The sequence below is a fragment of the Odontesthes bonariensis genome, chromosome 13, assembly GCF_027942865.1.
Source record: "Odontesthes bonariensis isolate fOdoBon6 chromosome 13, fOdoBon6.hap1, whole genome shotgun sequence".
In the NCBI taxonomy this organism is placed as follows: domain Eukaryota; kingdom Metazoa; phylum Chordata; class Actinopteri; order Atheriniformes; family Atherinopsidae; genus Odontesthes; species Odontesthes bonariensis.
Window position 1 is genome coordinate 2,748,527 of NC_134518.1, and position 23,197 is coordinate 2,771,723.

The following is a 23,197-nucleotide window of genomic DNA, read 5'->3' on the forward strand; positions in this document are numbered from 1 at the left end:
CTTCAAAGAGATTTATTTCTGAAAGGATGAATTCTATTCAAAGGCAGAAATAATATGGTTAATGGTTTGAACTGGATCCATATTTGGAATCTCCCATACAAATATTTAATTACTAACAAAGTGAGAGAAGTGTCTTTCAAATTGGTTCATAGATACTACCCTGCCACACGTGTTAACTGCTCTCTGTGTGAGTCTGAGCCTGAAACTGATGCACCTCTGCTGGCACTGTTACTCCACCGCCACCTTCTGGAAAGAAGTTATACTTGGATTGGAGCAATGTGCTTTTTGGAGTTCACAATTTTGGGCGCAGGAAACTGGAACTGGAACTGTATATTACAAATTTAATAATCGTTTTAAGGAAATATCATATACATAAGGCGAAGTTCAGTCACTCAAACCAGTTTTACAAAACCAGTTTTCAAGCATTCCGAGAAGAGACCAAGTTGTTGCTAACAAAGATTGATTGAAAAAAAAAAAAAAGAAAGAAAAAAACCCTAATAACTGGCCAATTATACTTGGTCGCGTGTGAGATAAAGGTGAACATAGATATGAAATGATTTCCGGATATCGGGGCTCGGGCTGACGGATTTCCTGAGAGAGCTCTGTCTCTCCGAGTCCAACGCTGCCATTAATTCACAGTGGATTCACAGTTGGTAAAATGAGTTTTGCAGTCAAGTTTGAGGATACATATTAAAGGGATAGTTCGCCTCTTTTGACATGAAGCTGTATAACATCCCATATCAGCAACATCATTTCTGAACATCTTCTTACCCCCTGCTGCGTCCTGTGAGCAGAGTTCCAGCCTCGTTTTGGCGTTGATGAAGGTAGTCCGGCTAGTTGGCTGGGGTTTAAAAAATAAAGCGTTTTGCTTCTCAAAAACATATGCATTCAAAAGAGTAATACATTTGCATCACAAAATCGTTCTCCAGGAAAAAGTCAGACCTCACATTGCTTGGCGCTATTTTTGCCTCCCTTGATATCAATGCGTCCAGCCACCTGCCGACAGCCGCGCCTGTTACGGCGTTTGCTGCTCGGAAGCAGGGCACTGCTCGGTCTGCACTTCGGTCTGCACAGCACGCAGTGATACGAAGGGAGAGAAAATAGGGCCAAGCGATTGTGAGGTCTGACTTTTTCCTAGAGAACCATTTTGTGATGCAAATGTATTACTCTGTTGAACGCATATTGTTTTGAGAAGCAAAACGCTTTATTTTTGTGACCTCAGCCAACTAGCCGGACTACCTGGCACACAGGACGCAGCGGGAGTCAAATTTAATAAATGATATTGCTAATATGGGATGTCATATAGCTTCATGTCAAAAGAGGCGAACTATCCCTTTAAAGCCACGAACACTCTTAGTTAAAGCGGGACTATGCAACTTTTTCATGGTCATAAAATTGCTTGGCAATCATCAGATAGCTTGGCTGACCCGTTCTGATGAAAACGGTGACATTTCCATCTCCATCTGGTGGCCCTAGCCCGAAACAGCGCTTGCAACTTTGCCTGTGGCGCCGCGTGCTTTGTTTACCTCTGGAAGTCTCGCGACACACGAGAGCCGAGAACTACTGCTTCACGGCAGGTCTAAAGGGCTCTGAGCCGAGCCAGGGAGCCTGATAAGACACACCTCTCTCCATTAGCTGTCGACGGCTAAATTGAATGTGGTTAGCTTCTAGAGTAGTAATATATAATATGGCTAGACTGTCGCCTTATTTTCTACGGAGCTCCCCCTACAGCTTTGGGGTGTGTATTGCATGGTAAACAAACCCCGTATTACTGAAAGTTGCATAGTGACGCTTTAAAACAAGTAGCAGAGGAGCATAAATTGGATATAGGGTTGTGCCTGCTTCAAGCCATCAAAGATCAATCTCTACCTCTTCCCTCCAACAGACAGCACAAACAAAATGCATCTTACGTAATGTAACACAATGACACTGAACCATATAGTCCTGTTTCAGATTTATTAGAAAAGACTGCAGTAGTTATTGTGACACATTTCACAGCAGTGATAAACCTCTAATGTAAATGCTCTACCTCCGGCCTGCCTTTCTCCCGTTGTTTCAGAGAGCAGTGACTCACTGCCAGGCAAGCACCAGCAAAACACAATGACAGAGCCTTCTCTGCCATTCCCTCTGGCAGAGAAAAGCCACAGCTAGGATCACAGGTTTTTATTTTAAAAAAACAAAACAAAAAAACTGAACTGCTTTCTATCCAAGCTCTTTCTCTATTTGTCCCTCTGAGGTGGAGGGTGAACCGAGGCCCCATCCTCCATTGTGCTGTCACAGCATCCAGTTACCCGAGGCTAAAGAAATAACCCCCACACAGACCACTTTTTGTGATTAAATTTAAACTGTGTTGGATCAGATAAAATCCTTAAAGAGCCACCGTCCACCTCCGAGTTGGACACACGAGGAAAGCCGGATATCAACAACTGATGTTTTGCACTGTACAATATTACAAGGACAAAAATGATGGAGGGCTGTTTCACTACTTTATAATGGAAAATAACAGATTTTTTAAATTGTTTGGACAAAGTTAAATTACAACAAGATATCATGGGACACTAAGCATACACTGAGATAGATTTTTTTTCTATGAGCATTTCACTGCCAAAACAGTAGAAGAATATACGATGGTAAGAATGACTCAGGTCTGCCACCCTCCTGGCCTCGTCCACCTTCCAAGCTCAAAAGTTCTTTGTTGTCGTTGTAATTTGGTGACAACTAAGTGTGCAAGTCTATTGCTGGCCCTCTTTCTTCTCTCCGTCTGATGAGCCTGAGCCCGAGCTCGAGCTGCTGCTGTCCCGCTCTGCTGCCATCTGCAGGAACAAAGAAACACTGCACATCAGACACATTTTCAAACTTTAATGAATCCATTCAGCAGTTATCAAATGAGACTCCAATCCAGATAGTGTTCTTATCAGAATGTGCACCTTAAACCTATGGCAGGAGAACAAAGCTGCCAAACTACTCACCCATAAGCTATACAGTGGTGAACGTTTGAACAGTGAAGATGGTACCCACCTTCTTATAGGCCATTTCAAAGAGTTTGAGTGACGCCTGCTGCAATTCGTTGGCTGCTTGTTTGATGTTCTCTCCCGTTTCTGAGTCCTTATTGGCCAGAAGATTCCTGACTTTTGTAATCTCCTCCTTCAGCTTGGTGCACTGAGATTGGACAGATCAGAAACGAGAGTGAGAAGAAGATCGTTTAAAGACAAGCAGCAGAACATTTTCCTGTTGTGTCATAAATGTGTTTCACTACAGACAAGATTGTGAGATTCACATAAATGAGACCAATATGTGCATCTCATTTTCCTTTGTGATAAATCTTAATGCACAGTGTCGGGGAAATTTATCCCGGAGTTAAGCTGGAGCGAGTAGGAAACGCCGGAGGTTCCAGAGGAGCCCCACAGAGTGAACACAAAGGTTGGTAGCAACACGATGGATACGCAACTCATCTTTTGTACCGACAGTTTGGAGCTGGGGGGCGGCTCCAGGTACCATACTGAGAGCGTTGGACACATAGGATGGTATTAGTTTCACTACTGAACACCTTCATAGGGCCTTTCTATATGATAGGCTTTACCCTCGACCCACCAGCGGGGTCATGGAGGAGGAGTTCCAGGTGTTTTCTGTACTATTTTTCTGTCAGATGTTCCACTGACGTTGCTGCCGTTTTCTCTTTGTTCAAAAGGGGCTATCCATCTCTTAAATATTGTAAATGAGTGTGACACAGAATGTAAAAATAATATCCTTAAATGTGAATGGCCTAGGTCGGGGATGTCCAAATTCGGTCCTGGAGGGCCGCTGTCCTGCAGGTTTCAGATGTTTCCCTGATTCAGATTAGTGCATCATTAGCAGGCTTGTGCAGAAGTTAATCTTTTGAAGAGATCCACTTCATCTGAATCAGGTGTGTTGAAGCAAGGAAAGCTCTAAACCTGCAGGACTGCGGCCCTCCAGGACCGACTTTGGACACCCCTGCTCTGGCCTGTTAGGATGCATCTGAGGAGATATGGCTACATCTTGGAACAGCTGCACCTGTACTTCAGAAACTGTGCAAACCGCTCTGCAGAGGTTTTTGCTGTGTGACATGAAAGTGAAGTAAGTTATGCCTAAAATTAATTGACATGTGCGAATACTTTACTTTCATTTATAACAAATTTTTTAAACTTGCAGTTTTTTCTGTCATTGACTAGCAAGTGAAGGACACACAATGGCTCTCCCAACATGAAGCATCCTAAAGCAAACATAACTGTTGTGCCTTGGCAGAGAAAGTAGAGACACACAAATGTCCTACTGCTAAGGGACTGTATTCATTCCTTGCCACCCTTCACCTGCAAGCCGTTATACTCTCTCACGTAGCTCGCCTCTCTAAGCTCTTACAAAAGGAGGATGTCAAGCTCCTGGCAATCAAAGAGCAGGCAACTTAAATAACTTAGTTCAACTGCTATGTTTAATCTTCATGTTTATTTTTCACAAACATAGGGTACCACAATTAATCTTTTCACGAGTCAATATGCTAACTGTTCCAGGTCCCTTTTACCCTAGTCTTAATATAAGGCATAAAAGATTGTGGTGGTCATCAACCTGGCTCACACTTAGGATGACCCAAAATTTGGATGACCCTACAAGACTTGGGGCATTCTGCATCTCTGCTGAACAGGAGAGAGGACATCAAGGAGATGACGACAACAGTACTGGCAAAGATTTCCACTACAGGCATGATTATGTGGCTTTTGGATGACTTTATAGATGCATACTCAATTTAGTTGTTGCACAGTTTTAGTAGCATTAATAGTTTACTGACATTTTTCATGCGTTAAATCAAGTGATCCATATTTGGATAGCCTCATTGTCCATCTCAAGAGTCATGGCTGCATTTGGGATACTCGATCGACAAGCATCTACGCTCCCTGACAACACTGCACACACAAAACTGAAAATACTGGAGGAAAACTTTTGTTCCCGTCGATTGTCACAGACCTTGAAGAATGGGCTTCTTTCAAGGTAACGTAAAAATGCCACATTTCACAAAAAACTATCATGAACACTATACTGTTGCTCTGGATAGGTTTAAAATGATATCAGCTACAGACACAGCTGGCCATACAGACTGCACTGTCCAAATATGAGGGGTTTGGTGTCTTGTACCAAACTATGAGCCTGCTGGCTTCCATTGCCAGGTAGGTCCCAGTGTAAACTGTGAGAGGGACTTCTAAACCATGAATCAGGTAATAAATACTCTTCACAATGGGATTTGCTGCTTTAAACTATCACTATATACTACAGCTATCACTTATAAAGTCTAACTGTTCACGTATTTGTAGGTCAAGACAAACATCCGCAATGCAAGGAGATCAGCCTACATGCGGATCTAGATAAATGGGCTAGATGTTTCTGATTTCCTATATCAAGAAACCGAAAAAAAAAAAAAAGCTTCTGAGCCCAAAGAAGAAACAGGAAGCAACATGGGCCCACCACTCGCAGGGTAGAAAATTTGAGGTTGGGTGCTTTGTGAGTTAGGCGGCAGGCAAAGGTGGGGGCCTATACGTGCCAATTCCTGGCATCGTAAACTGGCTCTTGAGAAATGGCACAATACTTCACTGGCGGGGAAAGACCCTGAGCTGGTGTGTGAGGTGGAGCAGTACCCACACACCAGCTCGGGGTCCTCCACCTCGAATTCCGTTCTGATAACTGCCCTTCCCCAGCGGAACTGTTTCAGTCTGCATTCCCACATGAGTGGGACCTTGATGGGGGACTGATGTGACGCAACCGTCTGCGACATGTTACTTTAGCGCCACATTCAACAACAAAACAAAACCCGGTAAAAGTAAGGCGAGAAGAAAAAAAACACCACCAAGAAGCTAATATGGAGAGCGGGGAGGCCACCGTGTTCATGGTCTGCATGATGGTGATATTAATCATGGACGATCGCGTCGGGCATCTAACATGGAGGCTGGAAGAGCTCACAGAGAGTCAGGAGAAGAAGGATGGAGCGCAGGCCATACTTCTTGGTTTCATGAAGGAAGGAGAGCAGAGCGCCGCAGACAAAGGAGACCACGTGGAGGTTTAACTTATTAAACACCCGCCGGTTGTGTCCGTGTCGTGCAAACATTTCAGCCTGACAACATGACAAGGGGCGGAGCTACCGACCACCAAACACCTCCGTCAAATGTGTTCCTATAGAACCCAGAACAGACCCAGCTGAGGAGAAGGAGCTGAAAGGGTTCCAGGAACTGAGGGCGATGGTCCCGAGTTCCTGTATGTGCGAATGTGGGAGAAAACGGCCCCGTTCCTGAAAAGATTCTAGGAACTGCAGAAGGTTCCTACAGGGGGAATGCGTCTATAGTTGGGCTTATCTCCACACACACAGTGTGGGCTGTGGAACCAAACTCCCGGAGAGGGGCTGGACTCTCTCCTACTCTGGAGTTGCCCGCGAGGAGAGGCATCGAGCAGGAGTGGGAATACTATAAGGCCCGACCGATTATCGGCCCGACCGATTATCGGCCCCACCGATATATCGGGCCAATATTTAGCATTTTGGGGATATTGGCATCGGCCATACTTTCCATAAATTTCCACCGATAAGTTTATATAATTTTCACAACCAATTTTGCAGCCATTTCGTTCTGAACGCGTCTTCTGCTCTCGCTCTCGCCACTTTGAGTTCATGAGCATTGCCCCGCCCGTCACAGCATCTGATTTGTTTGGCACACGGAATACAACCAATCAACACGCAAGGCTGCGAACGGTTTCAAGGCGGCCGTGGCACAAGTTGGGGGCGGGGCGGCTACTGAACGCTGTGAGCGGTTTCAAGGCGGCTGTGGTGCAAGTGGGGCCATGGTGGTGGCAGTACGACTCATAGCAAAGAGAACAAACTCCCTTCAAGGTAAGCATATACGAAGCCTTATCCCCTGCAATAAGTCACAAACACACCAACGTTGCAAAAGCACGGCACCACAACATCTTTATTAGTGTATACAACTAGTGAAAATGGTCCATTTGATCTGTGTAACGACGCAAACCTTTAGCTCACGTAAGGATAACCAGAATGACAGCGAATACTTCTCACTGAAACGGTTGTCCATAAAGCAGTCTCAGCATAGTGTACAGTCATTTTTAAACCCCCACATGGAAACGTGAACATGTCTGTAGTTCTACACCAAAGGTGGACTGAAAGCCATGGTCAATGAAGACCAAATAAAACGTGTTTGTGTTTGTTCCTGAGACTAATCATTTGTTAGTGCAAGCCTGCTAGCTACTTGGTAGCCTGCCGGTGTGAGAGCCTATCTTGTTCCGTAACAACTGGTTACCCAGCACGTTAGAACCAGCGGTGATTGGTCGTAATGTCCCTCTTAATTAACTTTAATAGAATTAAGTTTTGGCCAGTCGCTGCGTTTCAAACATCTGGAGTAACATCTTGTTACGGGTAGCCAGACAGGCTGTCACACCACCACCAAGTAGCTAGCAGGCTTGCGCTAACAACCACGGTGTTAGGTGAACAACTTCATGAAGCCGTACGAGACGCGACTCAGATGGTTCATTGTAAAGTTGTACAGGGATGTTTATGTTTATTTTACTGTTTAAAAAATGCTATAAGCAGCTCCCTACACTTGATTTTTAGTTCTCAGTCAGTTCATTTTCTATTACTTCTTAATATAAAAATAGCATATATTCAAGTATTCTCATAGCAGGGAGTGATTTCTTTTTTTATTGATAATTATGTATTTATATTATTATTTTATTTCCCGTTTTATTCTAAGTTATGTTTTACTTTTCATTTTTACAATTAAAAAGACTTAATGGATATGAAAGTTTGTGTCAGTGTGTGCTATTTTTAATTTATCGTGAATAATGTTTCTATTTATCAGTTGCACATAACGGTTATCAGCCTCCCATTTCCATAATTATCGGTATCGGCCCTGAAAAAAACCATATCGGTCGGGCCCTAGAATACTATTCCCCAGGTTGAGCGCCTTGGTGTTAAAATTCTCCCCGGTGTGTTGCCTGTCAAGTCGCAGGAGGGAAGCTTCTATCTATTCATCATCAACTTTATTATATAGCCTTTTAACACAGCCGTGGCTGAAACAAAGTGCTGTACAACACAAAATAAAACAAGCTATTGTGCATATTGTCCATATGCAGTCAAAACTAAACAAGAGAGCTAATCTGATAAAGTATCTGAGCTTTCTTTAGCAGTAAAATCGAATTTGATATCATTTCTTGTCCAGTGTCTTGCTTGTACACTATGTTTTTCCCCACTTCCCCCAACATTGCCTTCATTCTCTTTTTTCCCCATCACCCATCATTTTTTGACCTGCCCAAACCTTTGTTATTTTAGCAACTTTTTGTTACTGTATAGAAAAATGAAGTGCGGGGCAGAAAACCAAACGTGTTAACTGCTGTATAACAGCCCCCCCTGGAATTCCAGGGCAGTTTCAGGCCTGGGAATGTGCATAATGAATGCCAGCGTACGTACTCTAAAGGTTCACACACTTCTGTAGCTTTGTTGTAAAGAAAAATCTGCATATCAAGAATTTGTTACGGCAGTATCCATTTGAATTTCTCCTTTATGCAATAATTCAAAATGCTTTCTTTAACAACTTAACATTCAGCTGAGCAAATTAAAGGAAAAGACTTTGCAGCAATACCTCATCAGCGGGCAGCTGATCCTTGAACTCCTCCATCTTTGATTCCGTGTCATGGACGATGCCCTCAGCCGTGTTGACGGCCTCGACGCGTTCCTAAAGCAGCAAAAACAGAGTTGGTGACAGTTACAAAGATGTGAGGAACACAGAACCAAAACAAATACATTTGCAGTTGCCAACATTTATAGAAACTTTGCAGGTATAGTCATTCATTTAAAAATGAAAATCATTTAGTAAATTCAGTCTTACCTTTCTCCTCTTGTCCTCCTCTGCATACTTCTCAGCATTCTTGATCATGTTCTCAATGTCATCTTTACCAAGACCTCCTGATGACTGGATTACAACTGAGAAAAAGACAAGCAAACACATTTTAAATACTCACTAAGTAGCAATTTCCTGTCAAGTCTGACATTTCTATCTGCCAATTAAAATGTGCTGATTCACAGGATTTTCATCGTATAGCAGATGTCTTGTCAGACAGTATACCTTCATTTACTTTCTGACTTCCTGCTTCTGAAGAGTGCAGGCGTGTCTCTGCTTCCTCCTGCTGCTTACTGCTTTTAAATCATTCTACTTCTGTCCACGTCTTGGGTATAATTTGAATTCCTTTTCTTTTAATTGTATATTTGTAAACTGTATTAGCCCTTCCTGTTTGCAAAGAGAATCGGACAGAACATTGGGCCTCATGCAACAACCGTTCGTACGAACAGATTTGTTCTTAAGTCGTGCGTACGAGTGATTTAAGAGAATTTGCGCATTCACCAATCTTTTCTTATTTTACGTTTTCTTTCAGATACGAACAGAATTTACGAGTGATCCAGACCTGTCGTAGGAGTTTCCTAAAATAGTCCGCTGTTATTCCAATCAACTTTGCTTGACTAATGGATTGTATATTTAATTACTTTGAAGCAAACATAAATAAATATATACATTATACCCCATAATGATGCTGACATCATTCTGTTCAACTTAAATTATGCACTAATTGAAGGTTAATTTAACTCTGTATATAACAAGGTCAATGGGAAGCGTAACCAGCGGCTGACTTTCTGCTTTTGGATGCCTGAGCTGAAGGCCAGATGGGTGTGTCTGGATACAGTGGGGGGGGCGCAAACTGCTCTATTGCCCAGAGAAGGCATGCCAGATTTGCACAATTTGTACCTGAACCAGCCCAGGCAGACCAGAAGGTGTGGTGCCAGAAGACCCCCCTCATGGACCACCCCATCAAAGAGCCATCATGATGAGGCAACAGCTGATTGCACGGCTTTAGTTGCAGTCATCGAGCGCCTGGCCATGGCGAGACGTTTTTTTTTTTTTAAGCCATTTTCATATCAAACCATTTCTTCTTTATTTCGGTGACATTACGAACTACAGGTGACACAGAATTAACAGCACTCGTAATAACTTCCCATTTCTTGGCTTTAGCAGGTCCCGTAATTCCACTGCTGACTCTGCTAAAAATGACAGATTTTCCTTTCTGGATCTCTGAAAGCAGAACTTCAGTCTCAGAGCCCGTAAAGTTGTTCTTTTTGTGCCTTGTAGACATTCTCATGACTCAGCACTCAACACTTCCTGGCACAGGAGAGAGGAAGCGCAGCCTTGTATGGTATCATTTTGGGCATGGAGTATGCAAATCTACTATCCTCGTGCACGTGCACTTAAATACGCACAGGTGGCATTCATCATTTACACAGGTCATTTACACACTTTTCCCCAAGTTAAGAGCGTTAGTTGAATCTGACGTGGCGTGTTCGTACGAGACCTTCATACGAAAAAAGTGAGAGAAATTTAGAAAAAAAATACGAAAATGTTCTTACATGAGGCCCATTGTCTCCTAACCCTGCAGTATCAGTGAGCTGCACAGAGTGTGAGCGACTCTTTGTGAGGATAACACAGCTCGAGAAGAGAATTGAAACGCTGCAACGTTCGTGTGAACGAGGAATTTAATGAAGATGGTTCCCCACTATCCTTCCAGTTTTTTAATAATGCGTTGGACAAATCTTTTAGTAGGTTCAGTAAGATCTTTAGATATTTTATTGGCTTGATGCTAGCAAATAAATTGACCCTTCTGAAACAGATGAACATCTTTTCTACGACCGTAGGTGGAGTTTCCGACATGGTTGTTTAAGAAATGAGAAGCTGCTCACTGCATCAGTTAGGGTTAAATAACTTGTTGCCAGCTGAAACATAGTGTAAGAGCTTTTTTTTTTTCACTTTCTTTTTTTGGACAGGCAGTGTAGGTTGAGATGATGGCCAATACTCACTCTGCTGCTCGCGTCCTGTGCCCTTATCCTTCGCAGAAACATGGACAATGCCATTGGCGTCAATGTCAAAGGTGACCTCGACCTGAGGGACTCCACGAGGGGCAGGTGGGATTCCCACCAGAGTGAACTGACCCAGCACCTTGTTGTCTGCTGCCATCTCTCTCTCGCCCTGACATACCTTGATCTCCACCTGTGTTTGTCCATCAGCGGCTGTGGAAAACACCTGGATGGAATCAAAACAGAGTCGTGCTATGGTTCCTGTGCGTATTAGACCTTTATGTTACCAAAGTCAACAGATGAGATGCTGCTTTAAGTACCTGGCTCTTCTTGGTGGGAATGGTGGTGTTCCTGTTGATAAGTTTAGTGAAAACGCCTCCTAGAGTCTCGATACCCAGAGACAGTGGAGTGACATCCAAGAGAAGGACGTCGGTGACGTCACCAGCCAGGACGCCACCCTGGATGGCTGCTCCTATTGCAACAGCCTCATCAGGGTTGACAGACTTGCTGGGAGCACGGCCAAACAAGTCTTGGACTGTCTGTTGAACCTGCAGAGACAATGTTACTTACTTGTAAATTCATGTATGAAGGTCAGTGTAATACAAATTACTGAACCGAGTTCTGCTGATGCTCTGATAAAACTCTAGAATGGATAGATGCATTTGTAATACTATTCCCAAATTACAAGTACGAGTTGGTTAGAAGCATTTTAAGCATTTAAAATTTCTGCCCGATGCTACTCCATTGTGCTGAACAGTAACCTCCACTGTTGCGCAGAGAAGCAATGTTCCATTAATCCCAGACAGATGATCCACCCTTTAATTATACTTGATTTTCAGCCATTACCAAATCTTATTTGACACACTACACGGTTTCAATCGGTTTAGTCACTTTTGTTGCCAAGTAGGTCCTGAATTTCAACAGGGGATTGTGGTATCACAAAATTTTACTAAACTCCACCATTGTATCACTTCTAATGCAGGAAATTCCAGCAAAAATGTTTTTGAGGGGGATCATTAGCAATTTTCATTTGACATATACAGTGGTGCATGGCATTTGAATACATGGAAAAGCTGCAATACGAAGTAACTTCCATCTTTTAGAACTCGTCAACGGTGCAGTTGCGTCTCCGCGCTCTGGTACTTGCCAAGGAGATGAATATAAATTACTTTGCGGGCGGGCCTTCTTGGTGTTACCGCTTCATGGAACGCAACCTCTATCAGAGCACAGTGTGTCAGAAACTGCCAGCAGACTTCCAAGCCAAGGTCGACAGTTTCCGTGAGTTAATTGAAAAGCAGGTAACTGGGGCGGTCTGTGGCGTAGTGGGTACAGCAGACGCCCCATGTACAGAGGCTACAGTCCTCGTGCAGCTGGCCCCGGTTCGAATCCCGCATTGGACGGCTCTGTGCTGCGTGTTATTCCCCCTCTCTCTGCCACCGGATCATATTATCAACACGGACGGGTCAGTTCTTGGTCTTGGATTTTGTGAAATAAATTTCTAAAAAAAAGTGCGACTTACAGTCCGATGGAACTTATATATGTTTTTTCCTCTTCATGACACATTTTTTGACTGATGCGACTTATACTCCGGAGCGACTTGTACTCCGGAAAATACAGTACGTCAAACAGAGGTGGGTCAACCCCACATTGTTGAGTTCTTACACGCGTCAAGCCTTCATCCCAGACTCAGCAAAGTGACCACAGCACAGTTGGTTAGAGTAGTAAGCCACATGATACATGTTAAGAGGGTTTCTTTGGGCAGATTTTCTAATGTATTCGACGCCTCAAAACATACTATTAGTGAAAAAACAAGACGGGACAATTTTGCCACTCCAACTACCACCCTTGCTGGCTGAGAGGTGCATTTACTTTAACTCCCTACCCAGCCAGCTCTACACTTTCACACGTGAAAAGGTACATAAGATATCAAGGCTTGAGTTACCGTACTTCACACTAGCTGGCACAACAAACTGACCGACAGGTTTTTGCACACCCTAACAACACAAAGCACAACATGCCAATCACAGCCAGCTTTGATAGGTAGATCAAAGAGGCGCAGGTGATGCTATATCAGCTGAAAGACCAAGTTTTCTCCTGTTTTTGGAGCAGCAGATACTTCTAAATACTAATAACACTTAATCATTTATATTTCTTTATATCAAATATTTGAAGAAAAAACATATTGTGTACCGTCATTCTGTCTAAAGATACCAAGATATATTTGATCATTTTATATAGTTTTAATCACCCAACAATTTATCTTAATTTTTGATATTTTTTTGTTTTGGCAACTTTTATTACAGCAAAATAAAAATAAATAATAAAAACACTTAAAATAGTTAAATAAAATAGCAATTTTGTTCAAAACTAATTTTGAAAGACTTGATGCAGCTCATAAAGATGACCACCAACAAGAGAATGACAACAAACAACTAATTCTAATCAATGCATATAGTTCAGACAAACCCTCAAGACACAGGGAAGTGAACATATCCAATACCCAAAAGAGCCTTACAGGCCATACTTTAATGCTTTGGTTTGATGCATACCTTGGGCATGCGGGTCATGCCTCCCACGAGCAGCACCTCTCCTATGTCTCCCTTGGACACCTCGGCGTCTTGCATAGCCTTCTGACAAGGTGCCACAGTGCGACGGATCAGGTCGGCTACAATGCCCTCAAACTGGGCACGAGTCAGCTTCATGTTGAGATGTTTGGGACCAGAAGCATCCATGGTCAGGTAGGGGAGGTTGATGTCAGTCTGGGCGGAGGGGAAACAAAATGAGAACAAATCAATGGTCACTTTCCTCGCGCCATGTAAGCAGGAACTGTAAGGGAGCAGGGCCATGCCACTACTCACTCCACATAATGTTCAGAATGTTCTCCGTCATGGTGATAACGGAAGATGTTGCGACAGTCTCAGACACAGTGCTGCGGGACAGAGATTGGGTTTTGGCCATGTACGCACAGAATGTTATCAGGAAGTATAAGAGGATCTCACAAGCTGTTGTAGTTGGGAATTCTGTGTATGCTGCCATGTGATACGTTTCTTTGTTGTTCCTGTGAATAAATAACTAACAGGAGAGATCATATTTCTCCAGTTTTAGCTTCTCTTCATTGGCTCCCTGTTAAATTAAGAATAGAATTTAAGATTCTTCTCCTCACATATAAAGCTCTTAATGACCGAGCTCCATCATATCTTAAAGATCTCATTGTAAGATATTTTCCTAACAGAGCACTTCGTTCCCAAACTGCAGGTTTACTTGAGGTTCCCAGAGTTTCTAAAAGTAGAATGGGAGGCAGAGCCTTCAGTTATCAGGCCCCTCTATTGTGGAATAAGCTGCCAGTAAATGTCCGGGAAGCAAACACCCTTTCCACTTTTAAGACCAGGCTTAAAACTTTCCTTTTTGATAAAGCTTATAGTTAGGGATGGCTCAGGTGATCCTGAAACATCCCATAGTTAAGCTGTTACAGTGGAAACCGCTTATAGTGGTCACAGATATAGTAATCAACTGCTTATATAGATCATAAGGCTTGGGACAGAATAATTTCTATACAAATGCTGTTTAAATAATTTGTTTATAGTAATCAAGAAATCCGCTTATAATGTTCATTTCATGAATGTAAACATGTGCAAAAATCATTTTAAAACTATGTGTAGCTATTTTATTTTTTACTCCCTTGATTCCTTTCTGGACGTCTGCTTCTGCCTCGCTAGCTAACGTAACGAGTTGACACCGGGCAGCAAGCGCGCGAATCATGGCTGGAAAAAGGAAGTCATTTTCTCTGAATGAAAAACGTAGTCTCCTCGAGGCGTATGACAAATTACCAAAAACGAGCCAACGAGATGCTGCGGCGAAGCTTGGCACCGGCGGCACAGCAGAGAATAAGTTACGTACTGTATTTGAGTTAGCCTACAGTATGTCTACACACTGCGCAGTACTGTAATTAAACTTGCATGACAATAAAATTCAGTAAATGCTGAAGCTATCCGTTTCATTTCATTTTTCTCATTGGAAAAACGATACAAATGGCATTTAGATGATATTCTGCATAAAAAAATAAGTGAAATACCTGTACTGTAATACAAATTTGGTTTCAGTAATCAACCGCTTATAGTGTTCAAATTGGCTCTGGACCAACGTGATCACTATAAGCGGTTTCCACTGTATTGGCCTAGATTAACAGAAGACCTCCCATGATGCACCTTTCCTCACTCTGTCTTTTTTTCCCCTTGATGTACATTCTACATCATTGTCATTAACTTGCGTTTCTCCTTCTCAGCAGGTGTCCCTGGCCTGGTGTTACAGTGTTTGTTGTCCCCTCTTTTCTGTCTTCTCAAACCCCGGCTGGTCGAGGCAGATGGCCACCCTTCCTGAGTCTGGTTCAGGTTCAGCCAGAGGTTTCTTCCTGTTAAAAAGGGAGTTTTCTTCTTTCCACAGCTGCTTCATGCACGCTCGGGACAGGAGATTGGATCGAAGTGAAGTTTTGGTGCAATTTGTTAGTTTCCTAAGCTAGGCTACTATAATTGAATTGGCTATTGCGTCTGCTTCTTTACTTGTCCACAGTGACAGCTAGGGTCACAAGAAAGGGAGTACTGGGCTGAACAGTTGTTGAAGTGCTAAAGCCAAGTGTTGGGAGCAGGAAGGGCGTATATGTAAGCTCAATGGAAAAAAATATATGCAGTGCCATGTTTAACGGTGGGAAATCAGGCTGTTACAACACAGAGCTGGTCTCTCTTTTATCGTTATCATATGGTCTTCAGTGTCTTCACTCCACATGGCCATGTTATTGTGAAAAAGTGTTACACCTTTTGATAGATATGAAGATGACAACTGAGAAGAGACTGTGCAAGTAAGTGGTTCGCTTTTCGTCATCAGCGCTGCATCCCTTCTCACACACTAATTCGCTATGCAGAACAATCAGAGTGAACTCTTTTCGAAAGACCTACATACAGCTTTTTAGATAAAAACAACCCCCCCCCTCCTTGATTGATCTCAACAATATCTGATGGTACATTGTACACTGAAAATACAAGCGTGGTGGCTCCGTTGTCAGCTTGCTCGCTGAATAAAAGTCTAAACAAGAAGCCAGACACACAAAGTCTCGACAGCTGACAGAGCCAGACTTGAGGATCATTACACAGGCTGACAGACTAAATTTGCTTTACTGATATCTTCAGTCGGGATAAAAGCTTCCAGTGTACCTGTAGGGATGAGGACAGCTCACACTTGGCCTTTTCAGCTGCCTCTCGAACTCTCTGAAGAGCCATGTTGTCCTTCAACAGGTCTACACCAGTCTGACGACACCAGAAAAGAAAAACAATTAACATTTTGGTCTCTCAACAAAAAAAGTCTGAGGAGGACATTATAAAAAAAAATAATAAAAAAAATACCAACCTCCCTCTTAAATTCCTTCACTATGTGTCGGAGAAGGTGCTGGTCAAAGTCCTCTCCTCCCAGAAAGGTGTCACCATTTGTAGACTTCACCTCAAAAACTCCCTTTTGGATCTCCAGGACTGAGACATCAAACGTACCTCCACCCAGATCATATACAGCAATACTGCAAACAAATCCTAATGTCAGTTTACCAACACAGGCCCACCAAAACCTAACCAAAAGATCATTTCCCTGGAGGGAGACTAGGATTAAGCTTTCTTTCAGACAACACTGTTGGCGGCAGAGGAAGCATTCAATGCCAACAGTTTTAGCATTTGCTCTCTTTTACTTACACTTTGTCCTGGGTTTTGTCCAAACCATAGGCCAGAGCAGCAGCTGTCGGCTCATTGATCACACGCAAGACATTCAAACCAGCAATCTGACCAGCATCTTTGGTGGCCTAAGAATAACAAACACAGATCGGTCGGTGTGCATGTTTTAAGAAGGTGGCCATCTGATAGAAATGCCTTGAGATAAAAAGGCTCACGTTACATACATAAACACGTGAGTGTGTTTACCTGTCTCTGGGAATCATTGAAGTAGGCTGGAACAGTGACCACAGCGTTCTTCACTTTGGCTCCCAGGTAGTTTTCTACAACACACACAAACAAAAAAATTCAAAACCAAAACTCAAATTTAGATTTAGAATATAATTTTGACTCCAAATTCAGTCCAAACCTGCAGTCTCCTTCATCTTAATGAGGACGAAGGCTCCAGCTTGACTGGGGGAGTACATTTTCCCATGAGCCTCCACCCAAGCGTCACCATTAGATGCGCGAACAATCTTATAGGGGACATTCTTCCTGTTGATGACAAGAAACTTGATGTTAAAAATGTTTTTGATCTTCTTCCCACTCCTCTTTACAATGCAGCAGCATTTCATACAGATCTGTGGGCTTTTGGTTATGCATAGCTCGGTTAAGGTCCTGCCACAGCATTTCAACCAAGTCCAGAACTTGGCTGCGCCACCTTGATTCTTTCCCACTTCAGGCATTCGGTCGGCTAACTTCACACAGAGTTTGCTGCTGCTAGTTTTGTGCAACATGGCAGAATATTTATCAGATTTTGAAGACGTGCACGTCGATGATGTCATCCCAGCAGACGCGTGTGTAGAAAGCCTTCGATAGCCCCCCAATAACAACAACACGGCAGCTCTGAGCAACAGTGCAATAGTACGCGTTCATTCATTCATTCATCTTAAAGTATTGGTGAAATAAAGACAGATAATGCCTTTTTTAGAGGCTGTATTGTATCTGCCCTGTTCTCTCCCGTTATATGGATATACACAGATCTCAAGAAATCTACATAGCGTACGATAGAAGCCGACTTTCACCAAACTGTTATCGGTGAGTAAATGAACGTATTTTATGCCAGAAATAAGGTCCAGGTTTAAAAAAACAAACAAACTTCCCCTTTAAAGCTGAGCAGAGAGATGTTAAGTATTGTTCCTGCAGCCATGTCTCTTGCTCATCTTCCTGCTGTGTCCTAAACAGGGTTCCAAGCTTGTCAATTTCATCTCCCAGTGATCCCACACTTCCATTATGATCAAGGGAAGAAATGGTTCAAATCCCCTATTCAGCTTTTTCTCCATTTTGTTCCTGATCTATATCATAGACCTGTCCTCTTCAACTCATCTGGATTTGTGGCGTTTTTCCAGGCATTTCTTGGGTTTTGGAAAGCTCAGTTAACGATTCCAACAGGTCAACAAACTTTCCTGTTGCCATAGTTAGGCATCAAACTGATATTAAAATAAATTGAAAACCTAAAGAACCTGTGATGAAACCTAAACCTGAATGAAAGAGGATGTACCTACCCCCCTCCAACATGTTTACAGATTAACATACTAAATAATTATGCTAAAATCATATTGGTGATGAAATCTCTTTCGGCAGCTTATGAATGAAGAATGTTTTATGGGAGGCATAAAATCACTCACAGGTCTTTTTGGACCTCTGCGTCATCATAGCGTCGTCCGATCAGTCTCTTGGTGGCGTATAGCGTGTTCTGAGGGTTGGTGACGGCCTGCCGTTTAGCAGGCATGCCCACCAAACGTTCCCCATCTGCTGTGAAAGCGATGACTGAAGGGGTTGTCCGAGCCCCCTCAGCATTCTCCAGTACCTGAAAAGCAACAAGGAAAACTTGAGCTTACTATATAAATATATATATATATATATATATATATATGTATGTATATGTGCATGTGTCTGCTTTTACCCACCTTGGCCTGTTTCCCATCCATCACTGCAACACATGAGTTAGTGGTTCCCAGGTCAATGCCAATGACTGCACCCTTAATGGCTTCAGACCTGCAACAGACCGACACTTTTTACAAAAATGTCAGCTGGAGCCATCTCTATTGTATATTTAAATATGCCTTAAAATGACTGAGAACACACACCCAAATTGTAAGATTGGTACATTTGTACCAATCAGAATTATTGCATTTATATAACATTCCTGCTGCATTTAATCAATTATCATTTGTTCTCCATTTACTTATTATCTGGAATTTAAATTAGAATTTTTCATTTTAAGTTTCTGAACTTTTCACCCTTTCGCTCTGTTAAACAATAAGGGAGACACCTGTGTTTGAAAAGTGCAAAATAAATAAAGTTGAACTATTTCAATGTTGATACTCACGCATAGTCCCTTCTGGAGAGGGTTCTGAGAGCATCTGGTTGGAAGCCGCTCCAACATGCCTGTAAATGTCACAAATATCAGCTCTTGTATATGATCACATGCTGTGATACAGCAATATCCATGTTTGATCTGTTGAATTGTGGGTGTTTTAACGAACATTTGGAGCCCCATGTGAAAAATAAGCACGTAAAGGAGGTGGGGAGACCTCACTGAAGGTCAGACACATACTGAATTACTGTACCCTTGAAACCAGCATACCTCGTTCTCATAAGAGGTATGCCAACTATATTTCAGGAGATGGGTACAAAAACTTAAAAAAAAAAAGTGCCCAACACAAAGCAATACTTATCTAATGATGTCAATTATACAGTAAGCTGTAACAAAATTAAACGCAGCAAACTCAATTAGCTCATGTAGCGACTAGAGTGACTAACGATGTTCTATAACACTGCTTTGTATGTCGTTAATTTAACAAACACCACACGCAGCTATTCAACCGATGACACTTACAAAACATTATTGTTTATTGGCAAACGTTTGCCAAAAAACAAGCTGAGACGGCCTATAGCTAAGGCTATTAGCATGCTAAGCTAACAATCTAACAATATAACAACACACCTCTTAATTATGAGTATTTGACGCTTACCTGCTTTATCAAAGACGACACATTTCTGGAGCAGTTTATCGGCAATGTCCTTGACACACTTTTAGCGACACTCAACATTTTGAAAACTCAGCTAACAAGCTAAATGAATTCGATAACGAAATGTTTCCAGTATTTGATTTCTAAGAACAACTTCAGAGGTGATGGCCAGCGATGAGAAGTCCCCTCTCCGAACGTCTTTATATTTCCAAACGGTGGGCACAGACAACAAACCCTTCAGCTCAGGTCCGAAGCGACAACTTGTCTTAGAACTGCTTCAGCAAAGGAACTGCGGACCTTCTTCTGGAATTATCCAACACGCATGTTACACCATGCACGCTGAAGGGCCCCAAATTGGGTCGTTCATTTACTGCCTGAATATCTTTTCTTAATAAGAAAATGTTACAGAGCTGTTTATGATTGATAAATAAGTAGTTTGTAAGGACACTATTTATTGTCAAAATAATTCTTATGTCTGATATAAAGTGGAAACACCTTGATACGGATTTCTGCTTTTTGGTGATTGTGGCCAGCATAGGGCAGACACGCATAATTGGGCATATGAAGGTCATGATGTAACAACGGGTATGCGGAGTTTCACGTGCGTTACATCAGGATGAACGTAAACGCTGTATCATGCAACACTCGTACTGCTTATTGTGGTATTTATGTTGCTTTTATTTTCAGAATCCTCAGAACTAGCATTCACAGCCTCACATCCAGTTAGCGCTCATACTGACGTAATGACGTAAGCAGTACCTGCTTAGCCTATACTGGCGTGATCTGAATATTACATCTATACTAGCTTATAGTCATAGTGAACTTTATTGTCAATCTTCTATGCAACAGTACATTACACAGTGACTGAAATTGCGTTTCCCCAGACTCCAAATGTGCAGAAAGCTAAAATTGACACGTAACTAAGACATAAACTAAAATTTACACTAAAGATAAAAATTTACACATAAACTAGTATATGACATAAAGTGGAGATCTGCCCAACTTCACTCTCCTTGCACTGCTGCATCAGTCCTCAGCCTATCAGAACACATTTTAGAGTCCAAAATCACTATCTGCCTTAGACATCTCTTTACCTTTATATTCTATATAATCATTAGCATTTCACTATGTATTTTTCCAAAAGATCCTTCCAGTAGATTTTTTTTACTCCATCTTGAGTGTTGGACAAAATCTTCATTAGTTGGCATAAGTTGTCTAAAACTTTAACAGGGTTTGAATGTAAATCACTGCGATGTTTACTTAAGTATGTGACCTTAAGCAATATATCTGCCATTTTACTTTCAAATAGATTGCCAATGTTCTTAAGATGAAACTAATCGCCATTCTTTTAATTTTGTGCTGATTCGATGGATTGTTCAAGGCTTTGTAAATGATGTGGCCTGTGTGTTCAAACTTGCTTTTCTTTCAGTTTCAAGACTGAGAGAATCTTTACGCAGAGTAGATGCAGAGGGAGTGTGCATGAGACGGCTACGGCTGCTGTATTAAGACGAAGAGAGTATTCAGTTCCTGGACCCAACTCTTTATGGCATATCGATGGTAACCACAAGCTCATAGGGTATCAGCTACCTTGACAACAAAGAGCACATCTTTAAACAAATCTAGAATCGTTTTATAATACATTTGCACTGTGTTAAAACTTGTCTCTGACAGGTGGCGATTTGTTTTCCATGGTGGGGTTGATGCATTCAGCCGATTAATTGTCTACCTTACTGTTGCAGGCAATAACAGGGCTCGAACTGTGTTACAGAGTTTCATGTCTGCTGTTGAACAATATGGACTACCATCAAGAGTACATTCCGATAAGGGTGGAGAAAATATGAAGGTGGCAGAATTCATGATCAGGAACTGAGAGGAACTCTCACATCACTGGAAGAAGTGTTCATAATCACCGGTATTACTGTGTAACAAGTTTACAAATCTTTAAGATATATAACATGATTTAATACTGTCAATTCTATCTTTATCACAGAATGGAGAGAATGTGGAGAGATGTCTATGAGCATGCCTTAGACCTCTTCTATCAAGTTTTCACTTCATCGGAAGATCAGGGAACACGTGATCCAGACAACGAACTCCATCTGTATGCTCTACACCGCACCTTTCTTCCACAAATACAGAGAAATCTTGACTCTTTTAGAGATGGTTGGAACTCCCATGGTCTTAGAATTGAAAGGAATCTGTCACCACTGCAACTGTAGACAAGATACAGAGTGCAAGGCACCATGGAGGATCCTGCAGAGGTTTAAGATCTAATCCTTCTAGCATTTTATCCTTAAAATGTCTTTCTTATATATACACATTTTTGTTTTGTTTTTTTCCAACAAAATCAGTAATCAAAGTTCTGTAATTTAGGTTCATGAAGACTATGGGATTGATTGGAAGGGACCTCACACCCGTCATGAAAAGACTGTATCAGTCTCAGATATCCAGTTGACCCATGAGCTGTCAGATGAAGATGTTGCCCACTGCCTGTTCCAGGAATTTCTTTAGCTGCAGCAATTGATTCATACTTGGAGACTGTGCAAGTTTTGTCAAGAATCACAACAGACTGATATCCAAACGTTTTTTAAAATGTATATAGGATGATGTAAGCCATGTATTTTGTACATGATTTTGTATTATAAAAAAAAAGGAGGTCAAATAACACAGAAGAAGAAGGAGGAGAAGAAGAAGAGAAGTAGGAAGAGGAGGAGCGAGTGGCTCTTATTGAGTATATAAATGAGTGTATATGAGTAGGGGCTATGTAAATGTGTAGGCATATGTAGATATAAGGGTGTATATGTGAGTGTATGGGTGTATATATGTGTGTATATATGTATATTATGTGCATGTGTGTATTTATATCATGTGATCCACACTGCTTACCAGTTGGTGGCGGTAATGCTTCCTTAAGTTGTTTGCCAACCGCCAATAAAAAAAATGAAATAGAGAGAGAGAGCGGCTCTTATTGGCTGCCGCTCCATGAAGCGGAAACTGTATTAAAGCCTGTTTTCCTCCTGAGCCCTGGATTAAAGAGCACTCTTCAGAAGAGCCGATAAATTGATACGAAAATAGCGGCTACGCTCAGTGACTGTAGGTGGTAACAAGAGCACATTTACGTAAAAGTAGTTTGACAACAGTTTGTGAAAGAGCACGGTCGGCTGTTTGTGTTGAGAGCAGTTTGTACTCAGCATGTGAAGGATACGAAGAAGATGCTTTAACTCCTGTTCCTCAGTCCCAGATGCACCGGGGGTGGGCGAAGCGACGCGGTCTCCCGTGCTGAGCAGGACTCTCATGTCAGGTAACCCCTGGAATTCTTTTGTGAAACGGTGAAACATGTTTGTTCTGTGCCGGTGTTACAGATCAGCTGGTGTCCGCGCGCGGAAGCGTCGCGGTTGCTACTAGCAACGACGGCTGTTGGAATAGCAATAACAATCATGCAAGTAATAAGTTAGGTCTCTTTTATCAAAAGGCAGTATTGTGTTTGCTTATTTCATTTGCAGTATTCATGAATGAAGCGCGCGCGCACACACACGCACACACACACACACACACACACACACACACACACACAC

General features: G+C 42.2%; 2 protein-coding genes and 1 long non-coding RNA gene across 3 annotated transcripts in view; 2 read left to right on the forward strand and 1 right to left on the reverse strand.

Annotated features, from left to right (window-relative positions):
• Window positions 1-1,942: 1,942 nt before the first annotated feature.
• hspa9 (heat shock protein 9) lies at window positions 1,943-19,945 on the reverse strand. Its single transcript, XM_075480808.1, has 16 exons — window positions 19,626-19,945; window positions 18,980-19,038; window positions 18,558-18,645; window positions 18,276-18,457; window positions 17,018-17,142; window positions 16,858-16,931; window positions 16,633-16,739; window positions 16,301-16,463; window positions 16,108-16,200; window positions 13,453-13,662; window positions 11,224-11,451; window positions 10,907-11,129; window positions 8,892-8,986; window positions 8,646-8,738; window positions 3,019-3,159; window positions 1,943-2,813 (listed from the first exon to the last, which is right to left on the reverse strand). The coding sequence occupies exons 1-16, from the start codon at window positions 19,701-19,703 to the stop codon at window positions 2,733-2,735; spliced, it is 2,040 nt and encodes a 679-aa protein (XP_075336923.1). The 5' UTR covers window positions 19,704-19,945; the 3' UTR covers window positions 1,943-2,732.
• A 1,113-nt stretch (window positions 19,946-21,058) lies between these two features.
• LOC142397107 (uncharacterized) lies at window positions 21,059-22,271 on the forward strand. Its single transcript, XR_012772658.1, has 4 exons — window positions 21,059-21,179; window positions 21,391-21,534; window positions 21,613-21,883; window positions 21,996-22,271. It is a non-coding gene; the product is annotated as an uncharacterized LOC142397107 (long non-coding RNA).
• Window positions 22,272-22,610: 339 nt separating this feature from the next.
• ccdc142 (coiled-coil domain containing 142) overlaps window positions 22,611-23,197 on the forward strand; it is a 43,116-nt gene continuing 42,529 nt past the window's right edge. Inside the window, exon 1 of the mRNA XM_075480809.1 lies at window positions 22,611-22,923. The gene's annotated coding sequence lies outside the window, so the exon portion shown is untranslated. The remainder of the gene's footprint in view (window positions 22,924-23,197) is intronic.

Excerpts from the sequence above, each read along its gene's own strand:
- hspa9 (XM_075480808.1), bottom strand. The coding sequence starts at position 19,703 with ATGTTGAGTGTCGCTAAAAGTGTGTCAAGGACATTGCCGATAAACTGC. Across the intron at positions 16,201-16,300 it reads TGAAGGAATTTAAGAGGGAG|ACTGGTGTAGACCTGTTGAA; the intron begins GTTGGTATTTTT and ends TGGTGTCGTCAG. Across the intron at positions 2,814-3,018 it reads TTGAAATGGCCTATAAGAAG|ATGGCAGCAGAGCGGGACAG; the intron begins GTGGGTACCATC and ends TTGTTCCTGCAG.